The 26,131-nt window shown below is 50.5% G+C and overlaps 1 protein-coding gene across 13 annotated transcripts in view; it reads left to right on the top strand.

The window, feature by feature from the left end:
* Positions 1-24,747, top strand: part of Fgd3 (FYVE, RhoGEF and PH domain containing 3) — a 63,504-nt gene extending 38,757 nt beyond the window's left edge. For 11 of the 13 annotated variants that reach the window (XM_035442965.1, XM_027409956.2, XM_027409951.2 and 8 more), the window contains 12 exons: positions 1,769-1,907; positions 2,854-2,912; positions 4,292-4,438; positions 5,675-5,767; positions 7,619-7,698; positions 9,506-9,536; positions 10,296-10,403; positions 11,629-11,691; positions 16,807-16,929; positions 19,900-20,040; positions 21,776-21,916; positions 22,536-24,747. In XM_035442965.1, coding sequence (XP_035298856.1) covers positions 1,769-1,907; positions 2,854-2,912; positions 4,292-4,438; positions 5,675-5,767; positions 7,619-7,698; positions 9,506-9,536; positions 10,296-10,403; positions 11,629-11,691; positions 16,807-16,929; positions 19,900-20,040; positions 21,776-21,916; positions 22,536-22,790 — 1,380 coding nt within the window. In that variant the 3' untranslated portion in view covers positions 22,791-24,747. The remainder of the gene's footprint in view (positions 1-1,768; positions 1,908-2,853; positions 2,913-4,291; positions 4,439-5,674; positions 5,768-7,618; positions 7,699-9,505; positions 9,537-10,295; positions 10,404-11,628; positions 11,692-16,806; positions 16,930-19,899; positions 20,041-21,775; positions 21,917-22,535) is intronic. The other 2 variants (XM_027409959.2, XM_035442966.1) reach the window with 2 other exon arrangements.
* Positions 24,748-26,131: the final 1,384 nt, after the last annotated feature.

Genomic DNA, 26,131 nt, shown 5'->3' with positions numbered 1-26,131 from the left:
ATCTTCCCTTGATTCTTGCTTGAAATAGTGCGTGTGTGTGTGTGTGTGTGTGTGTGTGTGTGTGTGTGTGTGTGTCTGTGCTGTATGCCTGTGAACATGTGTGGGTATACTCATATATGTATATATTCATATACATATGGAGGTCAGAGGTCAGCTGAGGTTGAGTGCCTTCTGTCATTCCCCATCTTATGTTTTGAGGCAGGGTCTCTCACTGAACTCAGAACTCATGGGAAGGCTGGCCAATGGTATCTGAGTATCTCTGCCTCCCCAGCACCAGGGTAACCGTGACACCCAGACTTTTTTTAGATTTTTAAAAAATTTTGTATATGAGTTTTTTTTTTTTGCCCGCATGTATGTCTGTGAACCCTATGCCCATCTGCTTCTCAAGGAGGTCAGAAGAGGATGTCATGTTCCCTGAAACTAGGGTTACAGATAGTTGTTAGCCATGTAGTTGCTTTGACTGAACCCCGGTCTTCTGCAACAGCAGTAAGTTCTCTTAACCTTTGGGCCATCTCTCCAGCACCAATACTCAGATGTTTTTTTTTTTCTATAAGTGCAGCCTTCATTTAAAAACCAAAGACAGGCATGGTGGCTCACACCTTTAATCCCAGCACTCAGGAAGCAGAGGTAAGTGGATCTCTGAGTTTGAGGCCTGAACAGCCAGGGCTCCATAGAAAAAATCTTGTTTTGGAAAAACCAACAACAACCAAAACAAAACAAAAAGCCGCCATTACACCTCCCAAAAAACTAATTGTTTTAGGGGCTCAGAGGATGGCTTGGTGAGTAAAGTGCTTACATATAAGCACAGGAACCTGAGTTCAGATCCCCAGAAGAACCTGTTACACCCAAAAGAGTTTTGAGCCATTTCTACCAGAAGTGCTTGTTTGTCTTTTGGTTTTTCGATACAGGGTTTCTCTGTGTAGTTTTGGAGCCTGTCCTGGAAGTTGCTGTGTAGACCAGGCTGGCCTCAAATTTATAGAGATTTGCCTGCATCTGGCTCCTGAGTGCTGGGATTAAAGGCGTGTGCCACTACCGCCAGGCCAGAAGTGCTGAGGCCTGAGGAAGATGTGGGTGGCTGAGGCCCTGCAGTTGCTAGGGGCAGGGCAGTGGATTGGGGGTAGCAGCAGGCCCTCTGAGCTGTTGACATGGCAGCGGCAGATGAACCAGGCAGCATGGCAGGAGCACTTATGGTGAGCAAAGAGGCAATAGTGTGGTAACAGTGGTCATGGCATACTTGTGTTCAGGGTCAAGGGCGTAGACTCCTGCTGCTTGCACCAAGATGGCACTAAAGTGTGGCAAAAGGGGAGCTGTTATCTGGAGGGCAGAGGGGAGGTGTGGAGAGTGGGGACAACGCAGGGCGAGGCTTCTGCACCCCTGTTCTTTCCTTCATTAGTTATGCAGGGACTCACAGAAGGACTCTCAGAAGCCTCTAGGCATGGGACTGATAATTCGGGAGCTAGGCACAGATGGCATCCACCTGACAGAGAGGGAGTGGACCTGAGGGTGATGAGGGTTGGACAGGAGTGAGAGTCATTTTTGTAGTGGGGAGGCTTCGTCCTGGCATTTGTCTTCTCCAATCCAAACCTGCCCACCCAGGGAGTTCCCAATTCTCCCTCCATCATTAGGCCCCTTTGAGCCTCAGTTTCTCCAGCTGTAAGGTGTGGTCTGTGCCCACTGTGGCTTGAAAAGCAGGCAGCTCCAGGCAACCTCCAGGGACTGTGGTGCCAGAAGCAGGCTGGTGACCCCTGTGTGTTCTCTGTTCCCCCAGAAGCAGGAGGTGTGTGGGAACTTGACACTGCAGCATCACATGCTGGAGCCTGTGCAGAGGGTCCCCCGCTACGAGCTGCTGCTCAAAGACTACCTGAACAGGCTCCCCAGGGATGCCCCAGACCGGAAGGATGCTGAGAGTAAGTGGAGGTGGCTGATGGGGGAATTTCTGGAAGAGGCTGAGAACCTGGGCTGAGACATACGGGGGGAGAGAGAGAGAGAGAGAGAGAGAGAGAGAGAGAGAGAGACAGAGACAGAGACAGAGACAGAGACAGAGACAGACCAATAACTAGGAAACTAGGAAATTTATTTAATCTTTTCCTATCCCACAAAAGGATGCTGTCTCCGGGGAAGACACTGCCAAGCACTGGCTCCATTCAGAGCTTAGGATCCAGCAATGGGCCCCACAGTGAGGGCATTCTTGTTTGTTTTTTTTTTTTAAGATTTTATTTATTTATTATGTATACAGTCTTGTGCCTGCATGCCAGCAGAGGGCACCAGATCTCATTCAGGGTGGTTGTGAGCCACCATGTGGTTGCTGGGAATTGAACTCAAGACCTCTGGAAGAACAGCCAGTGCTCTTAACCGCTGAACCATCTCTCCAGCCCCCCTCTTGCTTGGTTTTTTGTTTGTTTGTTTGTTTGTTTTTTGTTTTTTTCAAGACAGGGTTTCCCTATGGCTTTGGAGGCTGTCCTGGAACTAGCTCTTGTAGACCAGGCTGGTCTCGAACTCACAGAGATCCACCTGCGTGCTGGGATTAAAGGTGTGCACCACCACTGCCCGGCAAGTGAGGGCATTCTTATCTCAAGAGTCATGACCGATGTAACTGGCGGGCAGCACAGGGCTGGGGACTGTGCAAGAGAGTCAGGGGTCCCACTTGTGTTGGCCCCACAGGCTCAGCAAGGGGCTCTTGCCTTTGTCTTTTCTCTGGGCCATACCTCTGGAGCAGTAGGCAGCCTGAGCAAAGCCAAGCACAGGAACAAGGCCTCCTGCTGGGGGCCATGCCCACATTTTCACTGTCAGCCTGTCCAGTGAGAACTTCTGGAGTTGCCACGTGCCCAGGCTCACTCAGTTCTCCTCATGCAGGGTCTCTGGAGCTCATCTCCACAGCTGCTGACCACTCCAATGCTGCCATCAGGAAGATGGTGAGTTCAGACTGCTGCAGGGAAGCAAAGCCTAAGCAGGGAGAGTGGGGAGGGGGGGAGGGGGACCATGTAAGCAAGCACCTTGACCCCTGACTCCAGGAGGGCCCCATCAGTGAGCACATATACACCCAGGTTCCTTAGGACATGCCGGGTGCACCTCCTAGTACCCCCTAGTAATACCACGTGCATGCTCAGCCTTGCTCTGTACAAACCAGGTAGGCATACACCCACTGTCTTAGTTAGGGCTTCTAACCTTGTGAAGAAACACCACGACCACGGCAACTCTTATAAGGAAAACATTTCACTGGAGTGGCTCACTTACAATTTCAGAGGTTCAGTCCATTATCATCATGGCGGGGGGCATGGCGGTATGCAGACAGACATGGTGCTGGCTACATCTTGATCAGAAGGCAACAGGAAGTGATCTCAGTGTCAACACTGAGCAAAGTTTGAGCAAAGGAGACCTCAAAGCCCATCTCCACAGTGACATATCTCTCCCAACAAGGCCACACCTCCTAATAGTGCCACTTCCTATGAGCCTATGAGGGCCAATTACATTCAAACTACCACAACCACCTTCCCAATGCAAGCTAGGACATGCCATGACTGTTATCTATATGTGCTGCTCCTCTATATACCTGCTAGATCCTGCAAGGTCATGGGCTCTTCCCTGCCCTTCAGAGTCCCATGCATCCTGTACTGTTTGGTCCACTAGCATCTATGGCTTCCACACAAGAGACAGAAGGGCCAGGCTGACCTGCCAACTTCTAGGTACACAGGTAGAAATTGCAGGTCTAAGGACAGGACATCTGAGGTCTAGCAGGTCCTGCCCCAGCCCATGCTGCTATTGTCTAAGTCCCTACAGGCTCAATTCTACTGTCAATATTATTGAATTCTAACCAAGAGCTAGAGCCATGAGCTGTTAACCTTGTCCCCATTGAACCTGTTTGCATTGTGACTCCCCAACCAGGCCTGGGGAATGTGATATGTAGATTGGCCTAGTCTGGGTCATAGCCACTCAACTGACTCCTGCATGCCTCAGTTTCCTTGTCTGTAAACTGAAAATAACATTGTCCCTCACCTTAGAGAGTTTGCACAGAGTTGAATAATTAAAATATGGATGGTGTAAAACGGTCCCTGGCACATGACAACAGGGGTTTATGATTTATCACTTCCTGAATGATGAGTTTCTAGTCACCCTTCAATACTCAGCTCGAACGTCATACTGAGTTTGCTTTCCTTTTGGCTGGCAGTCATTTTGTTACTACAACGGACTCTGCATCACAGTTGCAGAGCATGAATTTGCTCACCTCTGGGTCCCAGGCAGTTCCCTAGCCCTTGGTGACTTTGCACCTGCCTGAGCTTCCTGTCTCTTGCAGGAGAAAATGCACAAGCTCCTGGAGGTGTATGAGCAGCTGGGTGGGGAAGAAGACATCGTGAACCCAGCCAATGAGCTGATCAAGGAGGGCAACATCCAGAAATTGTCGGCCAAGAACGGTACCACGCAGGACCGGCACCTCTTCTTGGTGAGCCAGGCTGCCATCCCAGCCACAGAACTCCCCCGTCTGTCTTCTCAGGCTCTGGGAAGTACTAGCAAGATGCAGAAGCCCAAGGAGGAGGTTCTTCTGTGGCCTCTCCTGATGATTTGCTGGGTTATCTCTTGTCAAGGGCTCTGCCCTGGTTTCCACAAGCATCTAATATTGATGCCCCTTATATCCAGCATTTCAGTTTTTCTTTGATCTACCTCTGTTAACAATGAAAGAGTCTCCAGAAACCAGAAATGTAAAGAATTGCAGCCAAACATCAAGATCCCACCTTTCCCCAGAACCAAACTGGTTTATAGGGAGGGGAAAAGCAGGAAGGAATTATAGTGAGGGATCCACTTGAATACCTGATATAGGAAGAAACACGATTCTTTTTTTTTTTCCATTTTTCTATAGCAACTTCTCTTCTTCCCCTACTTCCCCTTCTCTCCTCCTCCCTCCTCCTCTTCCTCTTCCTTCTTCCCAAGGCCTTACATTTGCTAGGCAAATACCCTATTTTCACTGCCTTATAAGGGGAGCCCTGTATCTGTTCCTGAATAAGTAGCTGTATCTTTGAAAGTTTCCTTTTTTTTTAAACCTCAGGCCTGTGGCATAGCTAGCCACAGGTTATTGGCTAATAATGCTAGGTTTAGATTTCGTTGTGTGGGATGGGCCTTAAATCCAACTGGAAAGTGATTGGTTACTCCCAGGACATTCCTGCCACTATTGTACCAATGGGCGTGTCTTGCTGGACCAGTTGTTATTGTAGCTTACTGGGTTCACAGCTGGGTATGATTGATGCTTACATCTCCTCTGTTAACGCACACAGCACCTTTCAGCATTAGAGAAGCTCAGTAGGAATGAAGCTTCCGGGTCAGCACCAGCTAGATTTCTCCATGTTCTATGACCCAAGTATGTGGAATTTTCAGCAATAGAGTCTTAACATCAAGTTCTGGACTGTAACCAAGAGCATGGGCAGTAGCCTGTACTGTACTGGTATTTAGTGGGGCCAACACCGTCCATTATGGGCTCAGAATCTGCCTTTTGAAGGTTGTGCTTAAAGGCATATGTGTACATCTTTAAATAAATAGATATAAACTTACACATGTATAATATATATACATATATATGTATATATATATATATATATATATTACTTTAAGACATTAAAGAAAGCTTATGTGGGTCCCTAGGAGGGGCTCCCTGTGACCACCTCTCCCCATGACATCTTTCTTGCAGTTCAACAATGTGATGCTCTACTGTGTACCCAAACTAAGGCTCATGGGCCAGAAGTTCAGTGTACGGGAGAAAATGGATATCTCTGATCTCCAGGTGGGTGGGTCCCTCTCTCCTCTCTTATACTCTGGAAGGGGAACAAGTAGGGATGGGGATGCTGGCTTTGATGGCCAGCTCTGTGACTTTAGGGTTTCTGAGACAGCATCTTGGTCCTGGTATACTAGCCTTGGGTAGGCAGTGCTGCCCATGGTCTTGGATTCTACTTTCTGTCAGGTCCCTGATGGTCTCATGCTGAAGGGAGCAGGAGGCTGGAATTAAAGTTCACAGCCATGAGGGTCACATAGACACAAGAGAGGCTGTCTAAAGATACAGAAGCAAAATTCAGGTCACAAAAGCCTATTCCATATGTCATGATATTCAGAGCTGATATGGATTCTATCTGCCACTGAGAGAGATTTGAATTAATAATTGCTCCAAAATATTTTCTTCCCTTTTTTTTGGATTTTTTTTGAGACACGTTTCTCTGTAGCCTTGGAGTCTGTCCTGGAACTCTCTCTGTAGACTAGGCTGGTCTCAAACTCACAGAGATCCACCTACCTCTGCCTCCTGAGTACTGGAACTAAAGGCATATGCCACCAATGCCCGGCTCCAAAAATATTTTCTAATTAAATGACTCTAACTATCTGAAAAAGCCAAGATTAGATTAAACAACTACCCACTCCATAGAAATTCCCTTGGAATTCTCTGGATCCAGGTTAAGAAATAATTACAAGCAATGACTAGCTACAGGGGGGAAAATGCTTCTTCCATAGTCAGAAGAAACCACTTTTGCAGAGTTGCTCTATGAGAAATCAGTCCTGGGGCTACAGAAATGACTCAACAGTCAAGAGCTCTTGCTGCTCTTTCAGAAGACCCAATTTCAGTTCCCAGCACCCAAACTGAGTAGCTCACAACTGCGTGGAACTCTAGCTCCAGGGTATCCAATTTCTCCCTCTGGCCTCTTCAGGCACCTGTACTTGTGTTCATAACGGCACACAGACACATACATAAGTAAGTCTTTAAAGAACCAGTCCTGGGCCAGGCAGTGGTGATGCATGCCTTTAGTCCCAGCACTTGGGAGGCAGAGACAGGTGGATCTCTGTGAGCTGGAATCTAGCCTGGTCTACAGAACTAGTTCCAGGACAGGTAGGGCTGTTACACAGAAACCCTGTCTCAAAAAACCAAAAAACAAAACAGCCCTGTTTTAGCGACTCTCATATGTTAATACCATTTTCAACATGTAGTGGGAAAGTCCAGAGGTTTGTTTCTGGCTGGGTTCAGGACTGCATATCTGAGATGCCTCCAACAGGTTGACTGAGGTCAGGGGCTCTTACAGGGACCAGCCCAAGAGCTGTCAGGAGCAACTGTGCTCTGTGGTTTTCTGTTGATAGAGGAGGGTGGAATCTGAGAGCCTCCAAGGACATAATACTACTCCATCAACTCTGTCTGGGTGCACTCCTTTACCCATAATGCACCTGCCCATGTGGGCTCCAGCACCTTCTGAGGGACAGAGTCAAGGATCTTCTAAGATTTTCAGACCTCCAGGGAGGTGCAGGCTGTGCTGGGAATGTAAAGCCCTGACTGCTGGAAGGGAAAGGTTTGGCCAGCGCTTTGTGGGGACAGCGGCTGAAGGAGGTCTGATGGACAGGCACGTTTGCCAAACATCTGTCTAAACAGAGACCGAGGCCCAGCTCTGTGTGGACAAGACCATTGGCCAGCCCTCCCCCTGAGCCTCAGTATCCCCACCTTATAGATCTGAGAGCCCACGGAGTAACCCTGACACTTCCACAGGAGAAATAAATAAAATAGAAACCTCTGAATCAAAGAACATGGGTCTGTCTATGTTAAAGAGCAGCTGAAGCGGCAGCTTGCATTCATTTGCTCTGTTTTGTGTTCTTGTTCCTGCAGGTGCAAGATATTGTGAAACCAAATGCTGCACACACGTTCATCATAACAGGAAGAAAGAGGTCCCTGGAGCTTCAGACTCGGTATGGCACTAGCATCTGCAGCTGCACGAGCATCTTTGACCCAAGTCTGTAGCAGATGGCTTCTTTTTTTGTGAATGAGATAACCTTTCAATATGTTCTTATTCACTTACAACTCAACATTTCACATAATTAAGAATGGTTAACAACAATTAAGAACTAAGCTTTTAATTCCAGGTGTGTGTGTGTGTGTGTGTGTGTGTGTGTGTGTGTGTGTGTTTTAATTAAAGATGGGAAGATGTCTCAGTGGATGAAGTGCCTGCCTCATGGCGTGAGAACCTGAGTTAGTCAGACACAGCAGTGTGTGTCTGCAATCCCAGTCCTGTCTTCGAGGCTTGCTCTTTAGCCATCCTAGTGGAATCAATGAGCTCCAAGTTCAGTAAGAAGTCCTGTATCAAAAGTAAGGTGCACAGTGATTGCACAGGACACACAATGCCGACCTCTGCCCTCTACATACATGCATACATGAGCACATGAATGTGTGCATGTGCACACACCCACTCAAAGGTGGTTACTACAAACAGCATGTGTCATGGTTAGGATTTCTTTTTTTTTTTTTTAAGATTTTTATTTTGTGTGCATTGGTGTTTTGTTTTGCCTGTATGCATGTCTGTGTGAAGGTGCCAGATCCCTTGGAACTGGAGGTACAGACAGTTGTGAGCTGCCATGTGGGTGCTGGGATTTGAACTCAGGTCCTCTGGAAGAGCAGCCAGTGTTCTTAACCTCTGAGCCACCATCTCTTGAGCCCCTTGGTTAGAGTTTCTATCGCTGAGATAAAACACTATAACTAAAATCAACTTATGGAAAAACTTATTTCACTTACACTCCCAGGTCATATCCACCGCTGAAGGAAGTCAGGGCAGGAACTGAAATAGAGGAACCTGCTTACCAGTTTGCTCCCCATGGCTTGCTCAGTCTGTTTTCTTATATGACCCCAGGGCCACCTGCAGAGGGGTGGTACCACCCACAGTATGCTGGATCCTTGCACATCATTAATATCAAGAAAATTCCCCAAGATTGCCTACAGGACATCTGATGGGGGCACTCCCTGGACTGAAGTTCCCCTTCCTACAAAACTCCACCTGTGTCAGTTTGACAAAACACTAACCAGGATGCAGCATCTGGCTTTTTCAGTTAATGTGTCAGGATTCATCCTAGAATCTCACATATTTTCCCAGAATAGCATGATCCCCAGCAGTATTATTAACTGGAGGTGGTGGGATGGCTTAGTGGGCGAAATACCACTGCCAAGCCTGATGACTTGGGTGCTATCCTTCATGGTAGAAAGAAAAAGCCAAGTCCTGCAAGTTACCCTCTAGACCTTCATAGGTGTCGCTAACACCTGTACACACACACACACACACACACACACACACACACACACAAATGGCCATTGGACCAAGCTGGTCTCATTGGAGCAAACTGTGCCAAGAACAGAGCCCCACACTTGGGCTTTTGTGTACACGCATTGCGGCCTCTGACAGATGAACCTCTAAGGAGGAACTACCGCTCAGCATGTGGATGTCTGCTGAATCTGGTCATACTGTCCTCCAAGGCCAAGTCTGAGCTCTCACAAGCAGTGTTCCACAAATCCAGTCTGTCACATTCCACCCATGGCATGAGAGACCCCTGTCAGGGGCCAGGATGCTATTGGTCTGCAGGATGAGCCTGGCCCCATGGGTCATGTGTGTTCTGAACATTGAAACTACCCTTCCAGCCTTGAGTTGCAGTTACAAGGTGGTGAGTGACTAGGTAGGCACACAGGGGTACCGGTGGATGGGGTGATGAAATACTGATTTTGTCTTTGTAGGACACAAGAAGAGAAGAAAGAATGGATTCAGGTAGAAGCCTCTCAAGTCTGTTCTCTCCATCTCTCCCTCCTGTGGATCAAACCTAGAGCTTGGGGCCTGTTCAGCAAGGGCTCTGCTTCTGAGCTGCATCACCAGCTCTTGGGTTTAGGGGATAGGTTTTGGTTTGGGGGTTTTTGAGGTTTTTTTTGTTTTTTGTTTTTTGTTTTGGTGGGAGGGGGTTGAGACAGGGTTTCTTTCTCTGTATAGCTTTGGAGAGCCTGTCCCGGTACTCACTTTGTAGACCAAGCTGGTCTCAAACTCATAGAGATCTGGGGATAGGTTTTGTTAAGGGAACAACAACATTGACTCCAAACCCTCAGGCCTCCTGCCTCAGTTTCCTTAAGGCTGGGATTTCAGACATGCAGCACCATCTATGGCTTACACCCTCATGTTATTGTAGTATGGCCATTTCATGTTGGAACACATGACTCAGGAAACTCTTCCCTAACGCTAGCACTGCCTGTCCTCACGTCTGAAGGGAGGAGTGGCCATGGGGTGCCTCTATATATGCTTTCAGGTACCACAAGCCTTCCAATCCATTTACTTGTTTGAGCCCCTTTTCCACAAGTAAGGAAACAGGGCCAGGAGGGGCCTCGGGCTAGGTGTTGTCTTTCTGGAGCCAGTCTCTTTGGTCATGAATCATCAGTCAGGATAAGATGATCAGGGTTTCTCTGTGGGCATCTGGACCCTGCATTCTCCGTGTCCTTCCCTGGCTCTCTGACAGTCCCTGAGACTTTGCTGTGTGTCCAGGTTATTCAGGCCACCGTGGAGAAGCACAAACAGAAGAGCGAGACCTTCAGGGCCTTCAGCGGTGCCTGTAGCCAGGATGAGGAGCCCAGCCTGTCTCCAGACCAGCCTGTAAGTCAGTAGCCTGTTGTCTGGGGGAAGGGGTCGTTGGCTCTTGGCCAGGGAGAGAGGCCTAGGCATGATGCAGACAGCTCGAACACACATTCCCTGCTTGCCCTGTACTGAGTCCGACTGCAACCCGCCGCACCTGCTGCCTTGTGCAGGAAGTACTCCTTTAGTGCTACTCTGTCATCTCCATGCCTTCAGCAAGGCAGCCATGAGCATCAAGCGACCTTATCTTCTTCCTATGGAACCCGAGCCTCAGAGGCCCAGGGACATTCCCAGGCCACTGCACTGGTATGGACATCCTCAGGTCATGGTGCCCACCTTACACTCCACTTGGAACAGCAAGTGGTGTCTTTTTGTGCTTGTGTTTTCTCCCCAAATTCCCCTGTACCCCTGAGGTGTCGGCTCAAAACCCTCTGCCAATAGCACCAAGAGTATCTGGTTCCTCATCCTCTGTGCAGTGGCCCCAGGGGTACAATAAGGAGACGCGACTGAGGCAGGGACTGGGGTGGCCATCCCTCATGTTGGGGCGCTCCCAGACTTAGAGCAGGCTGCATGTGGAAGGTGATTTCTGCCCTGTGGGAGGACAGCCCTAGAGGCTACACCAGAGGCTACAGCAAAAACTCCCAGGAAGAGGTACTCTGGGACAATGGTGTGCACCCTCCCCACCCCCACTCTCTCCACCATCATGGGCTGGCTTTGCTCACACTCACCGCGTGTGTCTGCAGGGAACACTTGGCCCATCCTAACTCTGCAATCTTTCCACCTCCAGCTGGCTGGCCTCCTGCCCTCAGAGATCTGCCTATTCCTTAGCATTTGCATCCAATCCACTCCCATTTTTTTTCCCCGGATATGCATTTGAGGAAAAGCTAGCACTCTTCGAAGGGAGGATCCTGTGAGCTCCTTGAGGGCAAGTGACCTAGAGACAAAGGGAACAGACAGGCTGACATTAGTCAGCTGGGCCTGGAGCATGAGAAAGTCGGCAGACTCTTCACACAGATCACAAGGATAGGGGACAACCTTATCCTTCCATTTTTCAGTATCAGGATTAGGGTGGGCCAAGCCAGCCTCACTTGACACCTGGTGCCTTTGGTTGAGGGAAGGACGTGGCTCCTGGAGCCCGGCTTATTATACCAGCTGCCTCAAATCACTACTCCTCCGTGCACGGAGGTGTTAGGTGCATGTCATGTGACTGCAAAGTCACTTCACACTGGTCTCTGTTCTCTTGCAGATCATGAGTGCCAGCTCTGTGGAAACTGCAGGGGTAGCCGACAGCAATGGGGGCACTGCAGGGGTGAGTGACTGACACCCAGGGGTTAGCAGGAGTGGGAGGTGCTGGGGGTGGGATCAGACCAAGGCATCCTGAAGGGTGAGGATCCCGGACTCAACTTGCCTGGGTGTGCAGATGTGTGGCCGTGCCTGAGGCAGGGTACTGGTGACTTAAGTAGCAGAGGTGGAGGCCACAGGAAGCCTGTTAGTGGACATTACACAACTACGTGTTGTGTGAGAGAGCCGTCTGGTCTCCGCTTGCTGTGTGGGAACCTCACTTTGACAAGGTCTGCAGTAAAGCAAAGCAGCAGTGTGAAGACAGGTTTTCCGGAGGCTGTGGGCTCCCCGCCTCTCTCCCTTCTCAGGGCCAGGCTCCTGTGCCTTTCTGATAGGGACTGACCATGGGAACTTGGTGGGGGGGTCTATATTTTAACTTGGGGGTGTCTGATAGGCAGAGGTAGACACATGTTTGCGGTGAACTGAGTACCAGCAACCGAGCCACACCATCACTTTGGGGCTTGATATTCACAAACACCCATGACAATAGTAGCTGGGACAACTCTGGGCCATAGCTTCACTTGTAGCCTAGAGTGATAATTCTGCACAGCATCTGGGCCCTGATAGAGTACTGTACTAGGAGAGTGACTGGTGCCACCTGGTAAGGTGTCTCCAGCCCATCCCAGACATAGGCTCTTCTCCCTGGGCCCCTTGACACTACGATGGGGTACCTTCCTTTGTTCTCTCCTACACACCTACCTGTGTGCCTGCTCTTTACCTCCCCCTTTCTCTTGGTCTCTCATTCTGTCTCTGTGTCTCTCTTTCACAGTCTCTGTCTCTCCATGTCTCTTCCGTGCCTCTCTTTCCATCTCTCAGTTGCTCAAGCATAGCCCAGATCACCTTGCACTGGAGACAGGAAAGAGCTACCCAGACGGAGCCCAGGAACAGCTGGGGACTCAGCCCTGGAGCTCTGAGAATATGGCCTTGTTAGATTACAACTGCTGGGTTTCCCTTCCCATAAAGAGGAGGTCAGTCAGGTGAGCTGCCTTGAAGCAAGTGATGGACAGGCTATGGGCAGGACCACCTGGGATAGAGAACAGAAGACGGCTGGTGTGACAGTGAGTCCCGTGTACAGACAGTATGGAGCCCTGGCCCGTCAGGGTGGGCCTGAATACCGCTGTTCCCCTTCCTAGTGACCACAGCTCCCCCAAGCCCCACAGATGTGAGCTCATTCTGGCCACTGTCAGGCAACGCTGGGAGTGCTTGAGGGAGAGCTGAGACATTTCAGAGGTTTGATGAGGAAAGAGCAAGGCAGAGCCTGAAATCAACAGGAACTGGACAAGAGGAGAGACCCTGTCGAAAGGCTGCTGCTGTCTGGCCTCTGCAGAGTAGACAGACACCCAAGGATGAGCTCTGTTGAAACTGGAAGTCAGGAAGTCTAAACATGTTGCATGCAGCCGAAGGGGAAACAAACATCTAGACACCCAGTGATTTCCTACACTGGTTTGTCTGTTCCTGACACCTACTGGCAATGTTCTGACCTCCCCTGACTCCACCAGGCCCCTGGCCTTCACACCCCACTATCAGCTCTGCCTACATCCAGGAAGCCCCTTGTCCCAGGGTTCCTGGCAAATACTTCTCATTCTCCCGCCACCTAACCTAGTGTCAGCTTCTGAGTTACTAATGTATATATATGAAGTTGGCTTTACCCAGAGCCATACAATCCTGTTAGTCTTTTTCCTGAAGCTTGTGACTATGTGGCTACACCAAAGTTGAGCTTTCAGAGGGGCACGTGGTCACCTGGTTAAGTCAGCAGTTCATGAACTCATAGTCTGAAATGCTCCCAAGCCAGCTCCACATCTTTAGGCTAGGATGGGTACCCATGACCATCTCCCTGATGTTGCCTTGGACTCTGTCCTCAGCCCTGGGGTGGGCTTGTGGAGGCATTTCTGGTGACTAGCTGATGGCTAAGGCATTCAGGCCCAGGAAATCCACCAGCTCTTTGTTCATGCAATCTCCAGGGCTAAGCTCACAGACCCAGCAGTTGCAGTCAGGCAGAGGTTCAAGGTGGGGATGAGCACTGTTTGTAGGAACAGGGGTGCCTGGGACTGCCCTAAAGACATCAGCTGTGGTGCTCCCAAGTGAGATGTCTCACAGCTGGAGCTAAGTGGGGTCAGTGCCAACATTAGGAGGATGCAGCTGGAAGGAAATAGAGCTGGCTTTGGATTGAAGCCTTGTGTAAGTGTTGTCTACTCCGGCTGTACTGTCTTCTGAGAGAGAGAGAGATGGGGAAGCTCTGGGGTACCTAATACGGGCTGCTCTTGTCTGCTGCCCATGCCCTTTGATTGAGAAGAGACAGCTTGGAGCCCCAGCGTCAAGGCCTCAAGCCATATCCAGGACATGGTCACCACACCTGACCATACTTCATGCCCGGTCTCTCCCACTTGCTTTTCCTGCTTCTGCGCCAGGACAGAGTCTTTTACAGGTTCACAACATTCACCCCACAGCAGCCCAGTGTCCAGTTCTGATGTCCCTGTTCCTTTCTCCTCACTAAACCAAGCTGAGGCCAGCCCTTCCTCCAACAAACAAGTCCACAACAGCGATGCTCCAGGAGATATGGCCATGGGCTTCCCCCTCAATTCCGCCACTGAGCTGAGTAGAGCTGAGCTGAGATTTTGGTGAAGTCAGGATGGTTTGGAGGCATTTGGGGACCTGCACTGAACAACACCACACCACAGAGGAAACCTACAAGATACTCAATAGCAAGGTTTCATTTTTAATCAGAAGGGCTTTGGCCATGGGTGCCAGACTTATACTGCTTCTTGGCGTGTTTGGAGAGGAAAACAAATCCGTTCGCTGTACTGGACTTGTGTCTTGTGCCTAGGTGTCTTCTGATATACAGCCTCTGTCAGTCCCTCTTTCCTGAGAGAAGCCAAACCACATAGGGAAGTTTTGCAAGTGCCCTTGCAGAATTCAAAGGCTTCCTCATTCTGTTAAAAGTTCAGTTGCTCACAACAGAAGCACACACACACACACACACACACTCACACAAAATCTCAGTCTGAAAGTCCCCCTTCAGAGCTCCATACCTACTCTGAGTGACACAGACCTGTCCTAGACACCATCGAAGCACTGTGTCTGTTCACCCACAAGCCAATGGCTTCCCAGTGACACTGGCCCTGTCTTTTCTCCACAAGGCCCCATGCTGTACCTACCATTAGGCTCCAGAACAGTAGTGCCATTAGAGGAGTAGAGGGACCAGGTTTGGCTTCAGCTGAGCCTGGCCACCTCATGTTGGGATGACTCCCAGCAGGACCTGATGTCCTTAACCTGTGACCAAGTGGACTGCTGGGTCATTTTATGACTTGATACAGGCCAACTGGCAGGGGTTCACATCTGTCATACTGGGAGGTCCCTTTACCCACTAAGCTAAACTGCCAAGGCAGGGACACTGAGGAAATCACTCTATTGACCCTCAGTGGAGAACAGCTGCAGGGTAGATGTTGTAGATGCTTTTGGCTGGAGCTGCTTTTTCGGTTACTTCCTGGCAGTCTTGAACCTAGACTTCCTGTCATGCACCACCTGTACAGGAAATCTGGTCTAGGGTCCTTTGGTCAGCCCTGCCTGATGATCTCATCCATGAAGGAAGTGTACTTGGTTGGGAGACCAGTCCTTGGCTACACATGTGTGTCCTCACGCCTTGGCTACCTGATGCTCTGTAATCAGCAAATCCAATCAGGCCTCTTGTGTTGTGGATGGCACAGTTGGAGAGCCAGCCACAAGGTTGGGCCACAGTGGACCTCAGCATCAAGGGATCCATGTGGGGCTAAAGCTCCGGTCTGGCACACATTTTGGCAATTCTGTCTTGGTCAAGTGATGCTTACTAAGTGAAAGGAGCTGAGGGACTTCTCTCATCTAGTCAGTCCCTAAGTCTTAAAGCTCTTTGCTTCAGGAACTTCCCTTTGTCTGAATCCCATTGGTCCCAGGACCTGAACTCTTGGTCACACCCCAGCTCACCTCAGCTTTTCCTCCATCACCAAATGACCCACTAGGGACCCTGGTGACTCCTAGAGCCTCCTGCACTCTCAACTACCTTGTAGGACTTAACAGCTGGGGCCTCTGCCTGAGGTCCCTGAGAACCACCACAAGCCAGGACTATTTGGTCAGCAATTAATCCCACCACCTTGACATTTAAGATTCCTCACAGGAAAAATAGGGGCATGGACATCTTGAACCTGGGCAGAGGGTGGAGACTGCAGGGCTACATCACACCCCCTCCCTGTCTCAATGACCACTTGGACACCTCAGCAGTCCCTAGAGGAGGTCACAGTGGGAGTCTTACAGGGCTGGGGGTTCCTGAGGCTAGGTGAGGGGTACACTTCCAGATGCAGGAAGACACCGTCCTTGGGAGTGAGGGTTTTGAATGTCAGGTCTGGAATGCCTGCCCACTGGGCACAAAGCCTTGACAGGGGACCTGAGAACAAGGTACATTGCAGAGGGAGGAGGTCAAGGCCATCTTCCACCCTTGTCCTTGGAGCAAGGACTCACAAAATGGAAGAAGGGGGGTCCTTCAGGAGACACAGAAAGAGGTCAAGTCTGAACACAGCCTCAGCTGGCTTGGTTTCCTCACAAGACCTGTTTCTGCAGGACTGGCACACAGGCATGTGGACACACATGTGTGTTTATGTATAAGGTGTGCCTGTCCCCAGGTGTTCAACACAGACTAGGCATGTGACAGGGTGAAGGATGACCCTCAGGATCTAGGGGTCCCATGATCCCTCTGGGCTGCAGTTAAGGACACCCCAGGCTCTGGCAGCAGGTGCCATCTGTTGTAGACTCCACTTTGCCTCACAGTATTTCCTCAGACACACCAGATAAAGCCACTGGCCAAGCTGTCTTGGAACCTTTCTTCGGGCAGTGTGTGGTGTGACACGATGCCCTGGGGTCGTCCCTGGGAGAAGGGCTGGGAAGGGGGTGCAGCTGCCTTAGCTCTGCCTATTCCCTTCTACAATGTCCACTTTTGCTCTGGGCATTGTCACCTGCAGAATCCTTAGCTCCACTCCTCCCCTGCCCCCACCCACCCACAGCGGGCCATCGCGCGCTCACACTCCACAGCTGATGACAGCCACTTGCCTCCTTGTAGATCGAGTCCAGAAAGTTGTCCTCTAAAACAAGACGTGACAAAGAGAAGCCTGGATGTAAGAGCTGCGGTGAGACCTTCAACTCCATCACCAAGAGGAGGCATCGCTGCAAGCTGTGTGGAGAGGTGAGCATGCGGCAAGCGGGAGGAAGTGGACTGGACAGGGCCATGTAGCCACTCATTGAGTTTTTACAGGTTCTAAGGAGTGGGCGGCAGCCACTATGGCATGCACTTCTAAAGAGTCCTCGTGGGTCCTGAGCCACATGGCAACCCTGCAGGGCTGCCTCCTCTAGATCCTGTATTAGTTACTTTTCTCATTGTTGTGCCACGTGATACCTGACAGGAGACAACTTAGTTTGGGGGTACACAACCCATTGTTGCAGGGAAGGCGTGGCAACTGGCGGTGTGAAGTACCTGGTCGTGTTGTATCTGCACTCGGGAAGCAGGAAGCGGACAGGAAGTGGGGATGGGCTATCAAACATTAGACCCTACCCTAGTGACTCACTTCCTCTAACAATGTTTTCTAGTCTTCTAAAACAGTACCAGCCACCGAGTGTTCTCATACATGAGCCTGGGGGGAGATATTTTAGATTTAAACCAGAACACTGTGACCCACATATGGATGTCCTTGAGAATGAACCTCTGAAGGAAAAGCTAATTTCTGGGCAGCTCTGACGTCTGACAACATTCCTTCCAACTGGGAAACCGCTGGCCCTGGTGCCTCTGTGCCCCAACTGGGAGTGTGTAAGATGCAGTGTTTCTATCTTGTGTTAGATAGAGAGGATGTCCTTATGCAAGGTGTTGAGGCAGGAGAAAGAAGGTGGAGGACTTCGCTGTGGTGAGAGTGCTCCAATGGTGAGGAATGTCTGATGGGATCATGCAATAAGGGGACACCACTGACCGGTGTCCCCAAAATGTACCAGCTCCAGTCTTCCCCACTAGCCAAAGCTCCTGCCCCTGACAATGAGCAAACGAATCAATACTTAATACTGAACTTCAAAGTGTCCTTGGAGAAGGAACTGGTGACCTAAGTATGTTTACATTTCGATATCAAAGCTGCACCTGGGGGGAGGGATTGAAGTGAGAGGAGAGAGAGAGGGGGAAAGAGGAAGAGAGGGAGGGAGAGAGAGAGAGAGAGAGAGAGAGAGAGAGAGAGAGCGCCTATGTATCTCACAGACTGACTTGAAGCTGTTCCAGGACAGCCAGAGCCATAAAAAGAAAAAAAGAAAAAAGAAAGAAAGGAAAAGAAAAGAAAAGAAACGAGAAATAGAAAAAGTGTGAGGGCTGCTTTGCCAAACTGGGCTGCAGTTGAAATGAGGAAAGATCCCAGACTTATTGGCCAGTGAGCTCCAAGCATCTGCCCATCTCTGTCTCCCTAGCTCGGTGTAGAGGCAAGCCACTACTCCCAGCTTTTACATGAGCCCGGGGGATCTGAACTCAGGTCCTCACACTTGAGCATCAAACACTTTACAGACTGAATCTGTTTTGATTTTTTTTTTTCAAATCACTTAGATTCTTTTTATTTTTTTTCTTTTCAGATCCATGTATTTTTCTTTTTTTCAGATTTTTTTATTTGAATTAGAAACAAGATTGTTTTACATGACAATCCCAGTTCCCTTCTCCCTCCCCATCCTCCCCTACCACCCCCCCCCACTAAAACCCTACCTATCACATATTCTTTCTGCTCCCCCTGGAGGGTGAGACGTCCATAGGGTGTCATCAGAGTCTATCATATCCTTTGGGATAGGGTCTAGGCCCACCCCCGTGTGTCTTGGCTCAGGGAGTATCCCTCTGTGTGGAATGGGCTCCCAAAGTCCACACCTATGCTAGGGATAAGTACTGAACTGTACTGAACTACTACAGGAGGTCCCGTAGATTTCTGAGGTTTCCTCAATGAAATCCATGTTCCTGGGGTCTGGATCAGTCCCATGCTGGTTTCCTAGCTATCAGTCTGGGGAGCAAGAGTTCCCCGATGTTCAGGTCAGCTGTTTCTGTGGGTTTCACCAGCCTGGTCTGGACCCCTTTGCTCTTCACTTGTCCTTCTCTAAATCTGGATTCTAGTTCAGTTCAGTGACTAGTTGTGGGTGTCTGCTTCCACTTCCACCAGCTGCTGGATGAGGGCTATTGGGTGGCATATAAGTCAGCCATCAATCTCATTATCAGGGGTAGGCATTTAAGGTAGCCTCTTCTCTGTTGCTTAGATTGTTAGCTGGTGTCATCTTTGTAGCTCTCCAGACATTTCCCTAGTGCCTGACTTCTCTGTAAACCTAAAATGTCTCCCTCTATTATGGTATCTCCATTCTTGTTTTCTTCTATTCATCCTCTGACTCAACATTTCTGCTCCCTCATGTCCTCTGCATCCCTCCTCTTCTCCCCTTCTCATTCTCCTAGCTCCCTCCCCCACATGGTTTTGATTTTTAAGGGATTTTTGTTATTATTTTTTCAAGACAGGGTTTCTCAGTAGCTATGGAGCCAGTCCTAGAACTCTCTCTGTAGACCAAGGCCTTGAACTTACAAAGATCCACCTGCTTCTGCCTCCCGAGTGCTGGGATGAAAGGCATGCACCACCACGGCCTGGCTGGTTTTGATTTTCTTAATGTAGTGTCCTGGGTTTTCTTATGTGAGTGGCTATGCTCTTTTCTTCTTGTACACAGGGTTTCTGAACGCTGGGTGGTCCTGGGCACCTGGGGAGACTAAAGTGACTCTCTGCTATAACACGAGTTCTAATAGGCCTTAATAATAAAAGCCTGGAGTCAGTGGAAATGGAACAATCAGAGAAGCAGAGCAGCCAGCCACTAGAGCTCTTACCTCTATGAAATCCTCAGACTGAAGAGAAGGCGAGGTCCTGTCTCATCCTGCCTCTCTCCGCCCACCCATCTCACTTCCTGTCTGTCTGTACAAACCCCCAGACCTCTATGGTTAGCTAGTGGCTAGCCCTGCCCTCTGCTCTTCAGGCGAGCTTTATTTGTTAGCGTGTAAACAAGACATCACCAGACTCTGCCCCTAGATGTGGCTTCCAGCATCCCAGAACAAGCATCGCTCCTCCCCATCTGCTCAGGATGCATGCATGGTCAAGGGCACCCTCTTGTCTTGCAGGTCATCTGTAGGAAGTGCTCAGAGTTCAAGGCTGAGAACAGTAAGCAGAGCCGGGTCTGCCGAGAGTGTTTCCTGGAAGAACCCTTGGTCCCTACAAGCCCTAGCTCTGAGACTCCCACGGAGCTCAAACAGAATGCAGAGGTGGGTGTCCCTGGTTCCTGGGACTAGGACGGATGCAGGGGGCATCTCAATGTGGTCCACAGGTCCGGAATCAGGGAAAGATGATTGGAGCATGTGCGTGTGTAAAGATGTCTCAGGATTAGTCAGGGCCAGGGTCTGGAAACCATTGCACCTAGGAGTTAGATGAAAATGCGTGTCAGCTCCACTCCCAGTCTGACTGGAGGTGCAGCATGAAATTGCCTCCAGATATGGGCACTGGGGTTCATGAAGCATCTCCTTTGCCTTAGGGCAGGTAGAACCCCTGGGGTGTGTGTGCGTGTGTGTGGGGTGTCAGTTCCTCCTCCATTACCACCTCTTCTTCCTGAGTGTGGCTGTTACTTTTCCAGCCTTCTTTCTTAAAGGACACAGTCCCTTTTATGGAGTAGCAGGACATCTCTGAAAAGTAAGCCTTTGTTTTCCAGGAAAAACACATTCTCCTTTGTCTCCACTTGATGCATGCAGTTGTGGTCCCCTGGGAGTTCTTTCAAATGTCAGTCTCCCTACCAAAGATGGTGTGGGATGGTCCAAGAGGGCTAGGGTCAGCAACATGCAAATCTTCTGACCCCCCTGGCTGGAGCCAAAGTGGCAAGAGCTTTGGCTGTCTAGGAAGTCAAGGACATGAGGCTGTTAAGGACTGAGGCTACGGTGGCCTTGATGGTGAGGCTCTGGCCCCACCTGCTGCTATGCCTTCACTCTGCACTCTCAATCTACAGATGCATTCTGGGAGTCCTGAGGATGTGGCCCAACGCCTTGGAGGGGCACTGAGTCTGACAAGAGGGGTCCGAGCAAGGGGTCAGGGGTCTTGTTTCCATGGTAGCACTAAAACATCAGAAGGGAAGCGACGTCTACAGGAGGTGTACCTGAGGTGTGTGTGCACACATGTGTGGCGTGGAAAGTGTGTGTATGTGGTGAGTGGGGGTTAATAGTGTGTGTGTGTGTGTGTGTGTGTGTGTGTGTGTGTGTGAGTGTGTGTGTGTGAGAGTGTGTGTGTGAGAGTGTGTGTGTGTGAGTGTGTGTGTGTGAGTGTGTGTGTGTGAGTGTGTGTGAGTGTGTGTGTGTGAGTGAGTGTGTGTGTGTGAGAGTGTGTGTGTGAGTGTGTGTGTGTGTGTGTGAGAGTGTGTGTGAGTGAGTGTGTGTGTGTGAGTGTGTGTGTGTGTGTGTGTGTGTGAGTGTGTGTGTGTGTGAGTGTGTGTGTGTGAGAGTGTGTGTGTGTGTGTGTGTGTGTGAGTGTGTGTGAGTGTGTGTGTGTGTGAGTGTGTGTGTGTGTGTGTGTGTGTGTGTGTGTGTGTGTGTATGTGTGTGTGTGTGTTGGAGGGTATAATGTGTTTGGCCCCTTCATCCTGTGACCCACACTTTTGTACTTACTGTTGAATCTCCTCCATTTATTTTTTATGTAGCCCAGGTTAGTCTGAGACTTAACAGTCTTCCTGAGTGCCTGGCTTCCCCTTAATACTTTGATGTTGTCCTAACCTGGAATGTACTCACTCTCCCAAGGGGGCCCAGCTCCAAACCCTACTTGAGACCACATGCTACCCTCCCACTGGCCTCCAGTGACCCTCAGAACCATCTAACCCTGCCTCAGCCTGTATCCAGGCCTTAGCTATGTCTATGTGGTCACCTCCTTCCAAGCATGGGCCCTGGTTCAGGCTCGGTCTTCTCAGGGGACAAAGAGATCACTACAGGTGAGACTAGCCCCAACCTATTGTTCTGTCTCCAGAAGCCTCCCTCTGTGGATCCTCGGCCTAGCCTGGTCTGTAGCACCCTGCGTCTGTCCGACAATGGTATAGCCTGGAGTGAAGTGTGGGCAGACATCCCGGAGTCAGATCCCCAGGTGCTAGTCCTGCTGGCAGGCAGCCAGGTATGTGCCCCTGTCCCTATTCACGCCCAGGGCTATGTGCTGTGAGATGTGCTCTGCTACCACAGGGCAGAGCTTCAAGCCTGAAGTGCCCACAGCAGGTCTGGGCCACTTCCACCTCTCCAGTCATGTGACCTGAGCCTCAACTCCTCCCAATGCCCAGAATAACCCTCTGCTCCCCTCTCATGGAAAACAGGTCCCTATAATGTCAGAATCCCAAAGACAGCCGGGGTGGGAGCAGGCATGGTCAAGGGACCCAGAGGCTGGACCCTCCTCCTCACACATACTCACTCATTCACCCCTCCTTTCCTTCACACATCGTGGGCAGGTGCATCTAGGCACTGCTGAGCCTTGTCCTGCTACTCTCAACTCCCATTGCTAAGTCACAGGAGTTATCCTGCCTCGCCAGCCTTGGACAGGGGTTCTTGAGGGACGCCACGGATCTGGGGAGGTCTGTTGAAGTGGCCAAAACCTCATCCCAGCAGCTACCTGAAAGCCTGTCAGGCAGCCTGTCCTCAGTTGTCCTGGTGACAGGCTACACTAGTGGACCTGCGCACGGTGGCCTGCTTGGGTGGCCACTGGCATGAGCTGGAGGCCTGCTAACCCTCTGTCTTTCCCGCAGGCCGGAAGACTCCTGCATACCATCCCACTCTCTGGCTGTACTGTAACAGTGCCCGACCCTCAAGCGGGGCTGGCAGCAGGCTGTGTGTGGAAGCTGCATCAGGGTTCGCAGACCTGGTGGCTGAGTGCCCCCTCCACAAAGCTTCAGCAGTGTTGGCTGGAAGCTCTGAGCACTGCTGCTTGTGGGGACACAGCTGGGGACAGACCAGGTGCCTCTCAGCAGCCCCGAGCCTCAGCAAGCACCGACACTCCGTGAGCAGAGCCTCCTACTGTCCTTCCCACTATTGTGTTTGACCTGTGTTCTTTTCGGGTGACCTTAGAAGTCACATGAAGGAATGAAGGACTCCCGGGACCACTGAGGATGGACTGATGGCCCAGAGAAGAGTAGCAGTGGGTCCAAGATCACTCAGCAAGTCTTAGACAAGAGTTGAGCTTCTGAGTCTAGCCCCATCATGGTGGTTAGAGCAGGGGAGGACGGCCACTACAAAGCAAATGCCATCTGAGCAGGCTGACTGGTGATACCAGCCCTCAAAGGCACAAGGAGGCCAGGTGGGCCCTGCTCAGGGGTGATCGTGTCTAACCTGGTGTGATGTCACTTTGGGGAAGGCAGAGCTGTCTGGAGCCTGACCTGTATCCACTGTGTGAGCTGGACCATGACCTGGGGCACCACCCCTCCGGGCTCTACTCCCACACTCTGCCCTCTCCTGAAGCATTGCTCATCTACTATTCCTGTAGAGCCCTTGAAGGGAAAGGAGCAAGAGCCTTCTTATCCTACCATTCCAAAACAGCCACACTGTGGGGAGGCCGGCTCTCGGCCTCTGTGTGGCAGGTTTATGAAATTTCAGGCTGGCTCCTCTGTGGGCAGGTGCCATACTTGTCAGTATAAATGCTGGCCTTCAGCCTCAAGACCTTCAAATCCACTCTTCACGGGATCCCCCCTCAAGGCAGGTGGCTAGAAGAGGGATGGTGGGCAAAGGTAACAAAATGGCATGGACCACACACTTGTCTGGGAGAGCAGCTCTGTATCCCAGATGCTGTAGTGAGTGGGTGAGTGGCTAAGCCACACGGCAGGGTGGGGATGCTGGCAGTCAGGATGTGGGGATGTGACGAAGGTCATGGGCTCAGGAGTAGGAAATTTAGAGAACAATGATGGAGTTTTGGTTCTTCAGCGTTCCAGCCCTCTAGCATCAGCACAGCACTGTGTGGAGATAACTGGGCAGGCATGAGAGCAGCTACCTGGAGGGGAGAGGGGATGTAGAGCCAGAAATGAGTGTCGGTTATAGGTGACATTGGGAGGCACAGGTGAGGCGGGGCCTCCAGTGAGATGAGGGCCCAGGTACAGTAGGATGGCGGTAAAAGTAACGTGCATCGGGGCAGAGGTGAAGTGGGAGGGGCGGAGATGAGGTGGACAGCATACAAGGGTACAGGTGAGATGTCAGAACACAGCTGAGTCTGTGTGTGAGCCAGCTGGACTGGGCATGGGCTGCCTGGGGATCGCTTGCAAACACCTGGTCCTCTGCCTTGCACTCACCGTGCTGAGCTGAAGGTTCCCAGTTCACCCCGAGGAAACAGCAAAACAAACGGAATGAGGCTAGGCCTCTTAGCTTCTACCCAAGGAAAGATAACGAAGTCCTTCCTACCCAGTCCTGCATGGGAGCAGTGGTGAAGGTGGCACACGTGGAACAACAAATGAAGTTGGCGCCTTCCTTGGCTTGGCACACTGCAGGGCAGACACACCAGATGGACACAAGCCTTCAGCCTCTTGCCATCCTCTGTTGCTTCCTCCTGCCCGCAGAAGTTCTGGCCTTTGCATTTCAAGGATTCCAAGTGCCCATCCTCTGAGGAATCAGAGTCCGAGGAGAATGCCTGTGTATCCTGCCCCCAGGATGTGGACCAGTCAGCTTGCAATTTGGGGGCCTGGTGCTACCTGAGCAAAAAGGTGCACAGTTACTTTTCTTGTTGCAGTGACAAAGTATTAGACGAGAACACCTGCAGAAGAAAGGGTTTGCGTGGCTCACAGTTTGAGGGTACGGTCCGTCATGCTGGGGGAAACTCGGGAGCAGGAGTGCTGGCTGCATTCCACCCACAGTGGGAGAGCAGAACCCACCTTCTTCTCCTTTTTATCCATCCCAGGTCTCTAAGCCATGGAATGTTCTGTTCACATTCTAGGTCAGTTTTTTCTTCTCAATTAAACCTTTCTGGAAACACCCGAATGACATGGTCAAAATTTTGTCATCTTGGTGATTCTGAATCCTACCAGGTTGCCAACACCAGCCATCATAAGTCCACCCCTTGTCAACCTGACACTCAAAGGCATCACTTTTAAACCTTAACATCCACCCTTGGAAGCCTCATGCATTTGCAGACTCTTCCCTTACCCAAGGTGTAAGCGCAGAGTCTGCTGAGTCTCGGGAAGCCTCTTAACTTGGAGGCCTGTGAATTGCACAATACATGCTTCTGACACACAATGTTACAGAGTTAAGTGTTCCCATTTCAAAAGTGAGCATGGGGCACGGAAAGGAGACTCCATAGTTAAAAGCACTCGCTGCTCTTACAGAGGGATCACAGTTCAGTTTCCAGCATCAGTCAGGTGATTCACAGGTCACCATAACTTCAGCGCCAAGGGATCTGATGCCCTTTTTTGACCTCTGTAGGTACCCACATGCATGTCAACACACACACACACACACACACACACACACACACACACACACACACACACTCCAAGTCTTCAAAGCTGAGGATTAGAGGCACAACCAAGCAAGACTGAATCAAAGCAAAACTGTAACCCAGCAAGCTAAACATCACATCTCAATCCAGGGCATGGCTACAGTGTCATCATCTAGGTTCCAATAGCCTTGGGTATCCCAGCCTTGGGTATCCCCGCCCCTCCACTTCTGCTTCCTGCAGCCCACACAACCTGTCTTTTCACTCAGTTCCACCCCATGCCTGCAGCTTTCCTCAAAAGGCATCTCATAGTCCTGGCATCTCCCATGTCCTAGAGTTGCAGCCCTAGGCTCTACCCTCATGGCTTCACCCAGCGGTCTTTCAAATTTTTGCATTTGAAGAGAATCTGACCACGTCACACAACTGCCTGGCCTCAACAGCCTTCTAGGACTTTTAGAAGTTCCAAACACCGGAACTCTTGCATCTTGCATGCCTATAATCAGCACTGAGCTCTGCTTCTGGCTGCAGATGGAGTCTGGCTCCCTGCGACCCCAGCTGTGGTGGCTCAGGTGTACCGGGGTGGCCTAATCAGAGGAAACACTTCTCTAGGTGGTTGTTTTCAAGCAGGAAACCTCAGTGGCATTCACAGGCCAGGCTTTCTCCTTTCAAACAGATTTGTGGTCAACAAGTTGGAGCCTTCCTTGGGTAGGCTCTTGAGGTCAGGGCACCTTCCCCATTGCTCTAGTGATGAGCTGAGGCTTCTCTTTAAGGGGTTAATGTCTGCCTTCCCAGCAAGGCCTTGTGTGGACTTCACACTCCCTCACACTCTTTTGCTCACCAAGCTGCAAACTTTTCTTATTTGTCTGCTTCAGTTTCTGCTTTGTTTTACTATACACTTAGAAGAGCAAACAGTGACCACACCACAGACCA

The sequence above is a fragment of the Cricetulus griseus genome, chromosome 3 (genome assembly GCF_003668045.3).
Source record: "Cricetulus griseus strain 17A/GY chromosome 3, alternate assembly CriGri-PICRH-1.0, whole genome shotgun sequence".
Lineage (NCBI taxonomy): Eukaryota > Metazoa > Chordata > Mammalia > Rodentia > Cricetidae > Cricetulus > Cricetulus griseus.
Note: the sequence above shows the minus strand (reverse complement) of the source record. Positions and strands in the feature narration are given on the sequence as shown.